General features: G+C 36.2%; 1 protein-coding gene across 3 annotated transcripts in view; it reads right to left on the bottom strand.

Moving 5' to 3' along the window:
- The window catches only part of Sestd1 (SEC14 and spectrin domain containing 1), a 128,143-nt gene that overhangs the window by 68,104 nt on the left and 46,396 nt on the right, over nucleotides 1-13,643 (bottom strand). For all 3 annotated transcript variants that reach the window (XM_027943977.2, XM_071619020.1, XM_071619018.1), the window contains exons 3-5: nucleotides 11,958-12,066; nucleotides 3,272-3,362; nucleotides 888-1,001 (exon numbers count right to left, since the gene is read on the bottom strand). In XM_027943977.2, the coding sequence (XP_027799778.1) occupies nucleotides 888-1,001; nucleotides 3,272-3,362; nucleotides 11,958-12,066 (314 nt within the window). The remainder of the gene's footprint in view (nucleotides 1-887; nucleotides 1,002-3,271; nucleotides 3,363-11,957; nucleotides 12,067-13,643) is intronic.

Below are 13,643 nucleotides of genomic sequence, written 5' to 3'. Positions count from 1 at the left end.
TTCCATGAAAATAAAAATGACTATTATATTACAGCAAGGTCCAAAATGAAACTTTACTATCAAATTCTTATAAGCATTCCCAGTGTCTATATTCTACAGAATGGGTTAGACATTGTTTTTTCAGAGATAGACTTTGGTATCTATCAACTCTTTACTAAAAAACTGGAAATTCAACAGGCTGTAAAAGAAAAACATGACAAAATTGTCTAAATTTATATTCCATCTTAGGGCTTCTTTCTTATTTTTAATAAGATGTATTTTCATAAAAGAAAAGTGAGAGAGAAAGAGAATAGCGTCAATAAGACAAGATGGATACTGTGTTCATCTATCAAAACTAAGTAAGAATTGGGCACAGAGGTGCACACTTGGAATCCCTACTACACAAGAGGCTGAGGCAGGAGGATCTCAAGTTCAAGGATAGCCTCAGCATCTAAGAAACTTAGGGGAGACCATGTCTCAAAATAAAACATAAAAGGGGCTAGGGATATAGCTCAGTGGTAAATTGCCCTGGGTTCAATTGCCAGTATCCAAAAAAGAAAAAGAAAACAACCCAACAAACTAAGCAAGATATTAAAAAATAATTAGATACATCATAGAAAGTACACTTTAATTTCAACTCCAAATGTCTAGATTTTCTCATAGTTGTTTACTCTGGGTAATGCAATGAAAATTTTTTAAATTAAAAGGTTCTACTTTTTCAAAGAAGTTAATATAAATAAAAATAAAAAGGCTTTTGCAAAAGTCTTTGACAATGAATCAGAATTCATTTAACAACTATACACTAATTGTAGTATTACTTAGGTACTATTTGAGCATTGCTTAGTAACCAACAGGAACAAACTAAAACTAAGAGATATAATACACTTTTTTAAAAAAAATATATTTACCTCAAAGCCAAGTCTATCCTTTTCTTTCCAAAAACAAAAATGTGTCACTTTCTTATCCCAAAATTCATCTGGCTTCACAACACAAACAAGGGACACCTCAGCTGGAACAACATTCTGTAAAATACAGAAAAATAAATGTAAATTACACATGTAAAATGAGTAAATTACTAAACTTTCAAATTACTAGATAATCATGAATATGCTAAGATACTTTGAAAAAGAATTAAAATAATAAAGTAGAAGTAATACTCCAAACTTTAAAACATAAATGGCAATGCAAACAGGAAAGACAAGTTAGCCAGAAAAGATTTCAAACAATATTAAACAGATAGTAAATTTTTTTGTGTGTGTCTTCTTCAATCTCTCTACTAGGAATATGCTTAAATTGCAAGACTTAATTTTTAGCTGAGAAATTATTTAAATGGTCTTTCTGTTATATGAAAAAAGCATTTCTAATACTACCATCCTGAAGAATTTCTTCATAAGATATAAATGAATTTTCTCACAAAATAAATTGTCTTATCAGCCAATACAGAGAAAAGGTTGAGATTCTACATGATTATTACTTGAAGAAGACGACAAAGAACTAACTAAGCTTTGATGGAATTCAATTTCACATTCACTAGATAGGGTTATTCTTTATTACCTCAAGAATGGAAATTAACATTTATTGACCTAAATATTGCACACATATTTTATCAGGAAGTCCTGTATAACCTAACTTTAAAATACATCTTAAACCATTCCTACCAACTGTAATGCCAATATCCCCAAACCAGCCGGCTTTCTGAAATATCCTACTAACAGACCTTACTTCTTGACATTCTGTCATTCTCAAAATAGAAATTCAAATCCCTTTCCAGGGCCACTGAGGTCCTCCCAGCTTAGTCTCTGTTGATTTCTGGGTTACTCCTCTATAACAGCCGTACCTTCTCCTGGAATATAGGCCTGTCTCCACCTTAGGACTTTCCCTGAGACTTTAGATCATGCTGCTGGTAAATAATCCTTGGCAAGCATAAAGCCAAGGGCTGGTGCTCAGGCTGCACCAATTTCTAGTTTTAAGTTATTTACAATTCTTGGACCTCAATTGACCTTTGAAGATAAAGAACCTGCTCTGCAACATTGTGAAGCTAAAATTAAATGAGATAATTTATACAGAAGCTTAACACAGCACCTGAACCAAATTAAGCATTGAAACTGTTAACTAAAAACTAAAAATATCACTTTGTTCCCACCCCTCAAATACCTTTTTCCCAATTATCCTAAATACATGATAAAACATTGAGACTCTTTCTACTTGGTTATCACTTAAACTTTTAAATTATATTTCTTTCACAAAACCTTAAAGCAACTACCAATTATTTCGCCAATTCACTTAGAATTCTTGATTTTTCTTTCAATATCACTGGTATTCACCTAACTCAATGTTCACTATCCTAGGTTACTGGCAAATTATATTTTCCCCAAACTGGCCTGGTTATCAACTTCCTTCACTGAATTTGCTTCATTTTTGAGCTATCACTAAGTCACAATCCCTTCCAGAAATCATTTTTCATTTGTTCTCATTAAATTAGATAATATCTGTTATTTAACTCAAGGTTTACCATCTCCAGAGCCCTTTTAAGGAAGGCCAGATCCATGAGAACAATCTACCTTCTTCAATCCCTCAGATGTTTTATTTTTCCATTTCATATTACCATATTTTCAATCTACTATAGTAAGATACCTACTACATGCCAGAGTTAGCAGAAATATTCTGTGAGGAACACAGTTAATATAAAACACAAGACTACAGTCAGTTCTCAAGCAATTCATAACTTAAAGTTAATTTTGACCTGTTGAAGTCCCTGAGGACACAGCTGTTAAGTAAATTTCTTCTGGGCTATGAGTGACTACTAAGATCATCATGAATCCTGAAGGCTTTGGAGGAAAAGGGGGGCCAGAATGGAAATACATACCAGAGTCACTGAGAGACCTCTTCAGGCTAAACTTACCCAGGCTTGCTTCCAACTGTGGCACAAGCTGGGAGCACAGGGGCATGATGAGATCAGCAGCCTACCTGCCAGCTCCCTGGAATTCTCCTGGTGCTCACCTGCACACCCGAGAGCCATGACTGCCTTGTTTAAATGACTTGAACGTGACATATTATCTTCACGTATTTACAAATGTGTACTATGGGGCTGAGATTTACTTTACTCATAAATTCAAACATATAAAAATTGAATTCCAACAATCCAATAGTGACATATACATTTTCAGAGTTCGGTTACTGCCAAGAAGTCTGAGCATGGTCCAATAAATGGAATACATTTGTCATTTTCATCATGATTTGTTGTGTATAAAATAAAAAGATTTTCTGATAAACAAACAAAAAAATGACTCACCTGTAGCATTAAGACGACTGTTTTCACCACATTCCACTGTGATTTTCTTCCATCCACTATCACAGTAAATCCTCTAGCCTTACATTTTTCACTGAAATGAAACAAAATTATAACGTATTAGAATGAGCTCTGGATTTTATTCTTCATAATTCTAAATAAAGAAGGTAAAAAATTTCAATAATATAGGGGATTGAATTTACCTTACTTGATTTGGCCTTCATTATCAATAAACAAAATTCTTCACAATTTTCAGAAGCAATTTTTTTTAATTCCAGGAAAGTTAATTTACAAGTTAATGTTGAAAGAAAATTACTCTAAAATCCTGAAAAGTTAATGTCTTAAAAAGTGATGAAATCAAAGCAACATTCAAGCAGTCTCACTAGCTCTCAATTTTTTCATTTGTACAATGGAATCCTGGCAAAGTAGGCAACTACTGATTGTCAAGTGCTTATGTACTTCTTGTCTCTCCTTCCTAATGAAATACAAGATTTGCAAAGTAATAGTTTAAAACAGGAAGAAAATAAGAATGTCATTAAACCTTGGAACCTGGCTTGTTGGTATTCTTTTGGGGAAATTTAATATGATGAAATAGAATTTGCTATACAAAATAATTCAAAGCTTGAATACACCAAATCTGGTCCATCTCCGCTCTTTCTCATTCAGCTACCTGACAAATAAAATACTTAATTGTGGAAAAATAGGTTGAACATGTGCCTCCTCTCTCTCTCTTCCTTTTTTTTGTACCAGGGATTGAACCCAGGGCATTCTACCACTGAGACACATTCCCAGCCCTTTTTATTTTGAGACAGGGTTTCACTGGGTTGCTTGGAGCCTCACTAATTTGCTAAGGCTGGCCTCAAACATACAATCCTTCTCTGCCTCAACCTCCCAAGTTGCTGGAATCATAGACATGCCACCGCTCCCGGCATGTTACTGCTATATATTATATCCAATTATTCAAATATGTAGTCTACCCTCATATAGCACAACTTCTGTATGGAAAAACTCCATCCAAAAGACAAAATTACATAACCACTACTACTACTACTTTACTTATCAACTTTATGCAAGCATCAATTGCCCTTACTCCAATACAGAGAAAGAACCTGCAACCTTGCTTAGCAGAGAAGAACTGGAGAGTGAAAGCTGTCCCCACCAAAAGTTCTCTCAATCACCTATACTGTAGAAAAGGTAAACAGCAGACCTTTTTCTAGAATTTAAATCCAACAGTCTGGGAGAGTTCACTGGTCCTCCCCGTTCCCTCCAAGCATTTATGTGAGTCCCAAGAGGGTCCTTGGAGAAACAAGTCCAGCTGTACTGAGAAACAGTAAGACCTCAAAAATGCTGCTAAAAACTCAGAGGGAGAATAGGCTCTTCTGAAGGTAGAGAGAGAAGCCGAGCTTCCAAAGTAGAGAGAAGTGCTCGAGGAGGCAAAATGAAGCCTTCACATAAAAATTTGCACATAAATGCTCAGAGTAGCATGATTTATGACAGTCAAAAAGCAGAAACAATCCAAATGTCTAATAACTGATAAACGGGGGGAATACAATAAAATTGTATTCGTTCATAAGAAAGAAGGACTGATATGACAATCTATCTACAGCATAGATATACCTTGAAAACATGCCAAGTAAAAGAAGCCAGATGAAAAAGGCCACATGTTGTGAGATTCCACTTAAATGAAATGTGTATAACAGGCAAATCCACAGAGATAGAAGGTAGATTAGTGACTGACAGAAGCCAAAGTGGAGAGTGATCGCAAATGTGTAAAAAATTCTCTGGACAGAGGAAAATAAGCTGGAATTAGTGTGATGGTTGCACAATCCTGTGATTATTATACTAAAATCTACTGAATTGTATATTTTATGAAAAGGGTGATTTTCATATATGAATTAAATCTCAACTTAAAAATTTAAGTACTCAATTTTCGAACTGGCATTACAAAATAAAGTATCTACCAGGTGTTCTTGGAGACAAAAAAGGTGACACAACACACTGATTAGTGGATTAGCAACAGCATATAATGACTTGAGGAGGGAAGCGAACCCCACACCAAATTACTATGTTCAGGCTCAGGCAAGGAGGAAATTCCTGGAGTTCCCCCAACAACTAGGTATCTAGAAAGACCACCATGCCTGGGCTGAGATACAAGCCCCAGAATGATCATCCTAGACAGGGCGGCTGGCTGCTGAGTTGTCTCTGGAGAGGTAGCAACAACTCAGGGCCTCCCCCAACGCACTACCACAGAGCTGGCCAGCACAGGGCCTTTCCACCAAAAATGTGCCAGTCCCAGAATTTGATAGTTTCTTGTCATCAGCCTCTACATCTCTGAGAAGCAAGTTACACAACCATTTTGTTAAATGTTTTACAAAACATTTTAAGCCTGAAAGCAAACTATAAATTAATCTGTACATTAAGACTAAGTAATGAAGCTTGCAAATACCATCTGTAGTGATCTTGAATAAAACACATAAATTTATCTTTTAACATACTATAAATACCTTTAATCATAATTTTCTCACATTTTACTAAGTTAACAGATAATGAAAATACACAAAATCCAAAGATATTATTTCAAAATTGCAAGATGAAGTCGTCTTTCAAATTTTTGAAAGGAAATTGTTTGTTGCTGACTTCATTCCTTCAAGTGGAGTGATGGTTTAAACGTTTAACAACATATTTAATTTAGAAGCATGTTATGCCTTTAAAAAAGGCATGTTGCAGAACCTTAATAAATTATTACATTACTACTAGCGTGTTTATAACTTTTACAGTAGTAAAAGAAAAAACACCTAGGACCCTGCCTCCTCATGCCTACTCCAGTGGAGCCTCTCAAAGGTGACACGGCCAAGTTTAAAACAGCTCTGTAAAAGAAGTGAGGCTCCTTAATAAACTCACTCACTTCTGATGAAGAAAGGGATGGTTGAGAGACTCCCTGGGCTCAGTATCCTACTGCACTCCACTAATTTCTTCAGCTACAAACGAGAGCACCTTCTCCTACATTCACAGAATTCCGCTTCTGCCCACATAACAGCACTAACTTCACTTATGCTTTTATTATAATTACTTGCTTTCAACTCATCTTCATTAGGTAACATGCTTCCAGAGAAAAGAATAATGTCTTAGTAATACTTGAGCAACTTCTAACATGGTGCTTTAACTTTAGAGAGCCTTTAAATTTTTTTCAGATGATGCGTGTTACACAACTTCTGAGTCTGACCTCTTCCTTCTCATTCAGAGCTGAAGCTCTGACTGTGGCCCACATGATCCTCCATGACTGACTCCAGCCTTTCCTTCTGACCACAGGCCAGCATTCTGCTTCTCTCTCATACTACTACAGCCACATTCGCCTCCGAGCTGTTTCCACAACATACTAGACTTGCTCCTGCCTCAGAGCCTTTGCATACTCTGCTCCCTCTGTTTTGTTTTTGTTTTGGGTGCTAGGGATTAAACCCAGGAGCACTTTACCCCTGGGCTACATCCCCAGTGGTAAAGTTCTTTTTTTATTTTTTGAGACAGGGTCTTGCTAAGTTGCTGAAGTCCTCAACAAATTGCTGAGGCTGCCCTCAAACTTGGGATTCTCCTGCCTCAGTCTCCTGAGTCACTGGAATTACAGGTGTATGCCACCACCCCCAGTCTTCTCCCTCAGTCTTAAATGGTCTTTCATCAGATACATGTAGAGCCCCTCACTTCAATCAGCTCTAGTAAAATGTAATCTTTGTAAACTATCACCACATACCCCCTGTACTCCATCAGTCTCCTGATTATGTTTTGCTTTCATAACTCAGGAGTGTCAAACACTCTGTGCCTGTGTGTATTATGTCTGTCTGACCTACAGGATGTGCTGACTATGGGGTCTGCTTTGTTCACCCACTACCTCAGCACCTAGAACGAGGAAAAGCTCCCAGTAGGCTCTCATGTATTTACTGAGTGACAAGATTTATGTCCTTAATGTCTCTGTGATTTTCTGCACATCATTAAACCTCTTTATTCTGATGTTTCTTTTTTAATTTATTTACTCTAATTTGTGATATACAACAGCAGGATGTAATTCAATTCATAGAACACATATAGAGCACAATTTTTCATGTCTCTGGTTGTACACACCATTTATGTCTTCATAAATGTACCTAGGGTAATGATATCCATCTCATTCTACTGTCTTTCTTACACCTTTACCCCTTTACCCCCTCCTTTCCACTCCCTCCCCTTTGCCCTGTCTAAAGTTCTTCCATTCCTCTCATGCCCCCACCCCATCCCCACTATGTATTAGTATCCTTATATAAGAGAAAATATTGGGCATTTGTATTTTGGGGATTAGCTTACTACACTGAGCACGATATTCTCCAACTCCATCCATTTACCTGTAAATGCCATGCTTTTATTCTCTTTTAATGCTGAGTAATATTCCATTGTGTATATATACCACAGTTTCTTTATCCATTCATCCATTGAAGGGCATCTAGGTTGGTTCCACAGTTTAGCTATTGTGAATTGTGCTGCTATAAGCATTGATGTGGCTATGTCACTATAGAATGCTGTTTTTAAGTCCTTTGGGAATAAACCGAGGAATGGGATAGCTGGGTCAAATGGTGGTTCCATTCCAAGTTTTCCAAGGAATCACCATGCTACTTTCCAGATTGGCTTCATCAATTTGCATTTCCACCAGCAATGTATGAGTGTGCCTTTCTCCCCACATCCTTGACAACATTTAATGTCATTTGTATTCTTAATAGCTACCATTCTGACTGGCATGAGGTGATTCTTAGAGTAGTTTTAATTTGCATTTCTCTAATTGCTAGAGATGTTGAACTTTTTTTCATACATTTGTTGATTGATTATATATCATCTTCTGAGAAGTGTCTGTTCAGTTCCTCATCCCATTTATTGATTGGGTTATTTGATTTTTTGGTGTTAAGATTTTGGAGCTCTTTATATATCCTAGAAATGCTCTATCTGATGTGTGAGAGGTAAAAATTTGCTCCCATTCTGTAGGCTCTCTATTTACTTCACCGATTGTTTCTTTTGCTAAGAAGCTTTTCAGTTTGAATCCATCCCATTTATTGATTCTTGATTTTACTTCTTGCACTATGGGTTTCTTATTAATAAAGGTGGGGCCTAATCTGACATAATGGAAGATTTGGGCCTGCTTTTTCTTCTATTAGGCACAGGGGCTCTGTTTAATTCCTAGGTCCTTGATCTACTTTGAGTTGAGTTTTGTGCATGGTGAGAGATAGGGGCTTAATTTCATTTTGTTGCATATGGATTTCCAGTTTTCCCAGCACCATTTGTTGAAGAGGCTATCCTTTCTCCAATATAGGTTTTTGGCGCCTTTATCTAATATGAGATAACTGTATTTCTATGGGTTTGTCTCTATGTCCTCTACTCTGAACCGTCAACACCCATAAATCAAAGGCATTTCTGTACATCAGTGACAAATCCTCTGAAAGATAAATTAGGAAAATTATCCCCACTTACAATAGGCTCAAAAAATAAAATAAAATACTTGGGAATCAACTTAATGAAAGAGGTAAAAGACCTCTACAATGACAATTACAGAATGCTAAAGAAAGAAATTAAAGAAGACCTTAAAGATAGAAAGATCTCCCTTGTTCTTGAAGAGACAGAATTAATATTGTCAAAATGACCTTACTACCAAAAGCACTATACAGATTTAATGGAATTCCAATCAAAATCCCAATGACATTCCTCATAGAAATAGAAAAAGCAGCCATGAGATTCATCTGATGTTTCTTTTATAACAATTTTTTCTATAATTAGTTTAAAAAAAGGATTTAAAATCAAAACATGAATTTTTAAAAATTTAAAACTTGAGAAAAATAGGTAGCTTTAACAGAGGTGAATTTCTATCAAATATACCCTAGGCAAGAACTTGGGAACATTTCTATAGAGAGGATTTACGTGGTTAGACTACATGATTACTAAGCATTTTCTAACCCTGATGTTCCACAATTCTCTAATTGGAAGGTCAAGAAATGCCCTTTGAGCTAAAAGACACTATGATTTTAAATATTACTGAATATACTATACTGTTGAAATAAAAAGTTAAAGTGAATTAAAAAGATGTTCAATATATCTTTCATAATGCTATACTCAGAGTTATTTTCATATGACAATTAGAGTTGTCACAGATCCCGGTTTTACATGAACATACCAGAAGTTAGCCACAGATATGCAGAGGGATCCTAGCATGGTGTTGAGAAGCACAGCCATGGAGCTGGACCGCTGGGTTCAGACTCCATCACTGGCCCTGTGGGCCACATGCTTTTGGTGGAGCCACCTAAGCTGCTTGTCCCTCTGGGCCTCAGTTCCCTCAAATGTGGCATGGGAATGAGGATGATAGTGTTTGTCTTATAGGGAGTTATAAGAATTAAATGAGGAAATACTACCCATTACACTTCCTTAATTGTGGGACAATCTTTCTGTATCTGGCCTCCAATCATCATCCATTGTGGGACCTATTCTGAATTTAGTTCTAAAAAAATTTGGTAAGACAAACTCAAACAAATACTCAACTCAAACTTCTATGTGTTTGTTTAGTTATCCCAACAAACGTGAGATGCTCAGTGTTAGGGTTTGGATATGAAGTACCCCCCCCCCCCCAAGGCTCAAGGGTTCACTTGTAATCCCAGTGGCTCGGGGGGCTGAGACAGGAGGCTCATGAGTTCGAAGCCAGCCTCAGCAAAAGTGAGGTGCTGAGCAACTCAGTGAGACGCTGTCTGTAAATAAAGTACAAAACAGAACTTGGGATGTGGCTCAGTGGTTGAGTACCCCTGAGTTCAATCCCTGGTAGCCAAAAAGACCAAAAAAAAAAAAAGACTCAAGGGTTAAGGCTTGATTACCAATGCAGCAATATTCAAAGGTGGGGCTTTTGGCATGAGGACTCTGACCTCATGGGTTGATGACAACTGAATGACTACCTGGAGGAAGAGGGAGCAAGTGCCTGAGCATGTGCCTCCTGGCTATCATGGGCTGAGCAGCACCCCAACACCATATCCTATCAACCTATCATCACAAGTCACCTGTTGTCTTCTGAATCTCAGCCTCGATGCTGGAGGAAAACCCAGCAAGTTTGTCCAAACAAGTACGCAGGTCTCTAATCCTTCCTCAGGCATTTTTCAAAATTAATCTAAACTATAAATAGTTTTTGCTTTTCATCTGAATTTCCAAACCAGACTTCATGTAAGAGGCATTTATACTGTATAATAGTCATCTGAAGTACAAAGAGGTTTTGGATGAGTGTCAGGAATCATAGATTCTAGACCCAGCTCTACTACTAACTGGCTGTGTGATCCTGGACAAGTAACCCTGACCTCTAAGTTTCAATCCCCTCAACCATAAAATAAGGAAGGTGGTTCTGACGTTCTCCAAATTCCCTGAAACAGTTAACCTTCTACAAACCCATCTATGAGTACTTTTACCATAATCTGTGAGCTATAACTCCAGCAAATCTCAGTTACCTAAAAAAGAAATTTGTTACCTAATGGTGAACAATATAAATCAAACATCAGCAGTCCAAAGGACTATAAGGTTATTCAATATGAACACACAACTTTGGGGCCTGATAATTTCCTCTCCAGAAAGTGAAAAAAAAATTAAATTTTTAATTTAAGTCTTCTCCAATACAGAAAAAAAATAATCAGCAATATAATCACTAAACTATTGAAATTTTTTCCCAGATATAGTTTTAACCTGTACTCTTAAAGATGGTTTTAAATAAAATAAGTTATTATGTCAATAAAATGCAGTTACAGGATAAGAAAAAAGAGAATTGTCTACTGTGACTAAAACATTTTAAATTCACCATCTAGAGCTTAAGGGCATATATATAGATTGGTTTCTTTTTCTGCCTCTAGATTTCACTCACACAAACCTGTGATCACTGTCATGCTTTACTGCTGAGTCTTGCAAATCTAGCTGCATATTAGAATTATATGGGAAGCTTAAAGGATTAAAGAAAAATTCTACTGAGCATACCTTCCAATAGCAATTGGGTCAGAATCTCTGGAAGCGGACCTGAGGCATCAGAATTTTTTTTAAAATATCCCCAAATGATTCTATCATGTGGTCAACACTTTAGTCCCCCAAATATCAACTGTCAGAGAGGAAGTTTGGAGGGTTTGTTTTTGTTTTTGCTGTTGAAGTGATGGGTATACTCAAGCAAATAGGAAGGTGTAAGTTTTGTCTTCACTGAAGAATTGACATTTAAAAGTTCAAAGACCTATGGATTCATACATGAACTTTTTTGAACATTATTTTCTAAAAACAAAAATATTTTGAAAATTCCTAGTAGCCTTCACTCAATATATTATAATCCTATAGTTTCATTTATATCCATACAGTAAAACAGTGACCTAAATAAAAGATGACATCCACTAAATTAACTTCTTCATTTCTGCTAATGTTCCAAGGGGCATAATGACTCTTAATTGTTTAAACACTGGTAGTACATACATTTTAGAAATCTGTATATAGTAAGTGCATGAAAAGCATAAAGTAAGTATTTAATTGCTGTGTGGTCATAACTTACTGATTCTACTGTTTAAATGTAATTTCATTGCTAATTAAAGCAAGTAAGATAGCAAATTATACTTCAACAATAGCAGGAACCAATTGTAAATGAATAAAAACATTGAGATATAAGAAAAGACACCTTTACAGTCACCTTGGAATGCTGAGCAGGTAGTCCAAAGTGACACTCAGCTCATCCATATTTGTTTGTTCAAGGCATAATGGAATTGTCAGAATGAGGCCACTTCGTCGGTCCTTTCCTCCTATAAAGAAAAAAAAAAGATACAAATGTAACATATAATAAGCCAGGTGCAGTGGCACACCCCTATAATCCCAGGGACTTGAGAGGCTGAGGTAGGAGGATTCCAAGTTTGAGGCCAGTCTCAGCAACTTAAATGAGGCCTAAGTAACTTAGTGACATGGTGTCTCAAAATATAAAAAGGGCTGGGGATGAGCTCAGTGAAAAAGCACTCCTGAGTTCAATCTCTAGTACCAAAAAAGAAAAAAGAATAAATCTAAGACATGATAGGTATTAAGGCATCTAATAAATAATACATAATACATATCTAAATCCAATGTTATCAAAACAATTACAAGGTTAAGACATAATTTTAAAAATATCTAATGACTATTTATAGTTTATAAATGTTTATACTAATCTAGCAAGATTATAGAAATTTAGAAAAAAAATAAGAGAAAAAATTCACTCATGAACTCTTCATCCAAACATAGTAGTTATCATCTTAATTTTCTTCCATTTAGTCTGTTTCTTAATGTAATCAATCATCCAACACCTACTGTGTGCCTAGCACAATAAGCATTTACAAGTAAAATAAAATAAATTTCCACCTAGGAAGAAAAGTTTTATGTCCTAAGAAATAACTGGATGAAATATGACCATTTATTTGCTAGGGTATGTTATACAAAATACATTAAAACATTATAAAAAGGGATTTAGAAAATGATAAAAGCTGTGATATATGTGAAAAGTTTCACAAAAATGCTAAGACTTTTTTAAAAGGAGTTGAATTTATAAATCCAGTCAAGAGAGCGTTCTGTGATAAGGAATGATCTGAGTTGGTTCACCAAGGTCATAGAGGCCTATGTTGTTGATAAGACCATGAAGAGGAAGCCCCATCCAGCAGAGAAGGAGGTTGGGACCTGGGCTCCTAAGGCCTGGGGGCCAAGGCATGAGGCACACACACTCCTTGCATGTCCAAGATCCCTTTAGTGTGCCCTATGCATTAAAATGTAACTTTTAAACTTTTTTATTCACACACAGCTTTTCTGAAAGTTCCCCACAGGCTTGACTTTCATACTGGAACATGTCTCCCCACCCAGCTGACAATTATAGCAGAGTTAAAAGCTTAAAAACCAGCGAATCCTGAGGAGTATGATTCTATATCAGCTTTAGAAATCTATCACCAAGAGCTGAAAGGTGTAAAGTAAAAAAAAAAAAGTTTGCATCAGAGACATGACATGCTACTGTAAGTGGTCTTCTGTCCTTCATTAGGGTGACGGTATGAATTATTAATAGTGAACCAATTGCTTGTTTTTATTTAAAATACAGATTTCAGGGCTGGGGATGTGGCTCAAGCGGTAGCACGCTTGCCTGGCATGCGTGGGGCGCTGGGTTGGATCCTCAGCACCACGTAAAAATAAAATAAAGATGTTGTTCTCTCTCTCTCTCTCTTTAAAAAAAAAAAAAAGGAGACAATAATACTAATAGACTTCAATTTCTTATTTCATCTTCCATCATTCATACTAGGTAAACATGCCAATTTATAAGATATTTTGAAAAAAGACATTAGTATTATCAAGGTATTATAACAGGACCTCG

This window comes from Marmota flaviventris, chromosome 11, assembly GCF_047511675.1.
Source record: "Marmota flaviventris isolate mMarFla1 chromosome 11, mMarFla1.hap1, whole genome shotgun sequence".
Lineage (NCBI taxonomy): Eukaryota > Metazoa > Chordata > Mammalia > Rodentia > Sciuridae > Marmota > Marmota flaviventris.
This window is presented reverse-complemented; position numbering and strand designations above follow the sequence as displayed.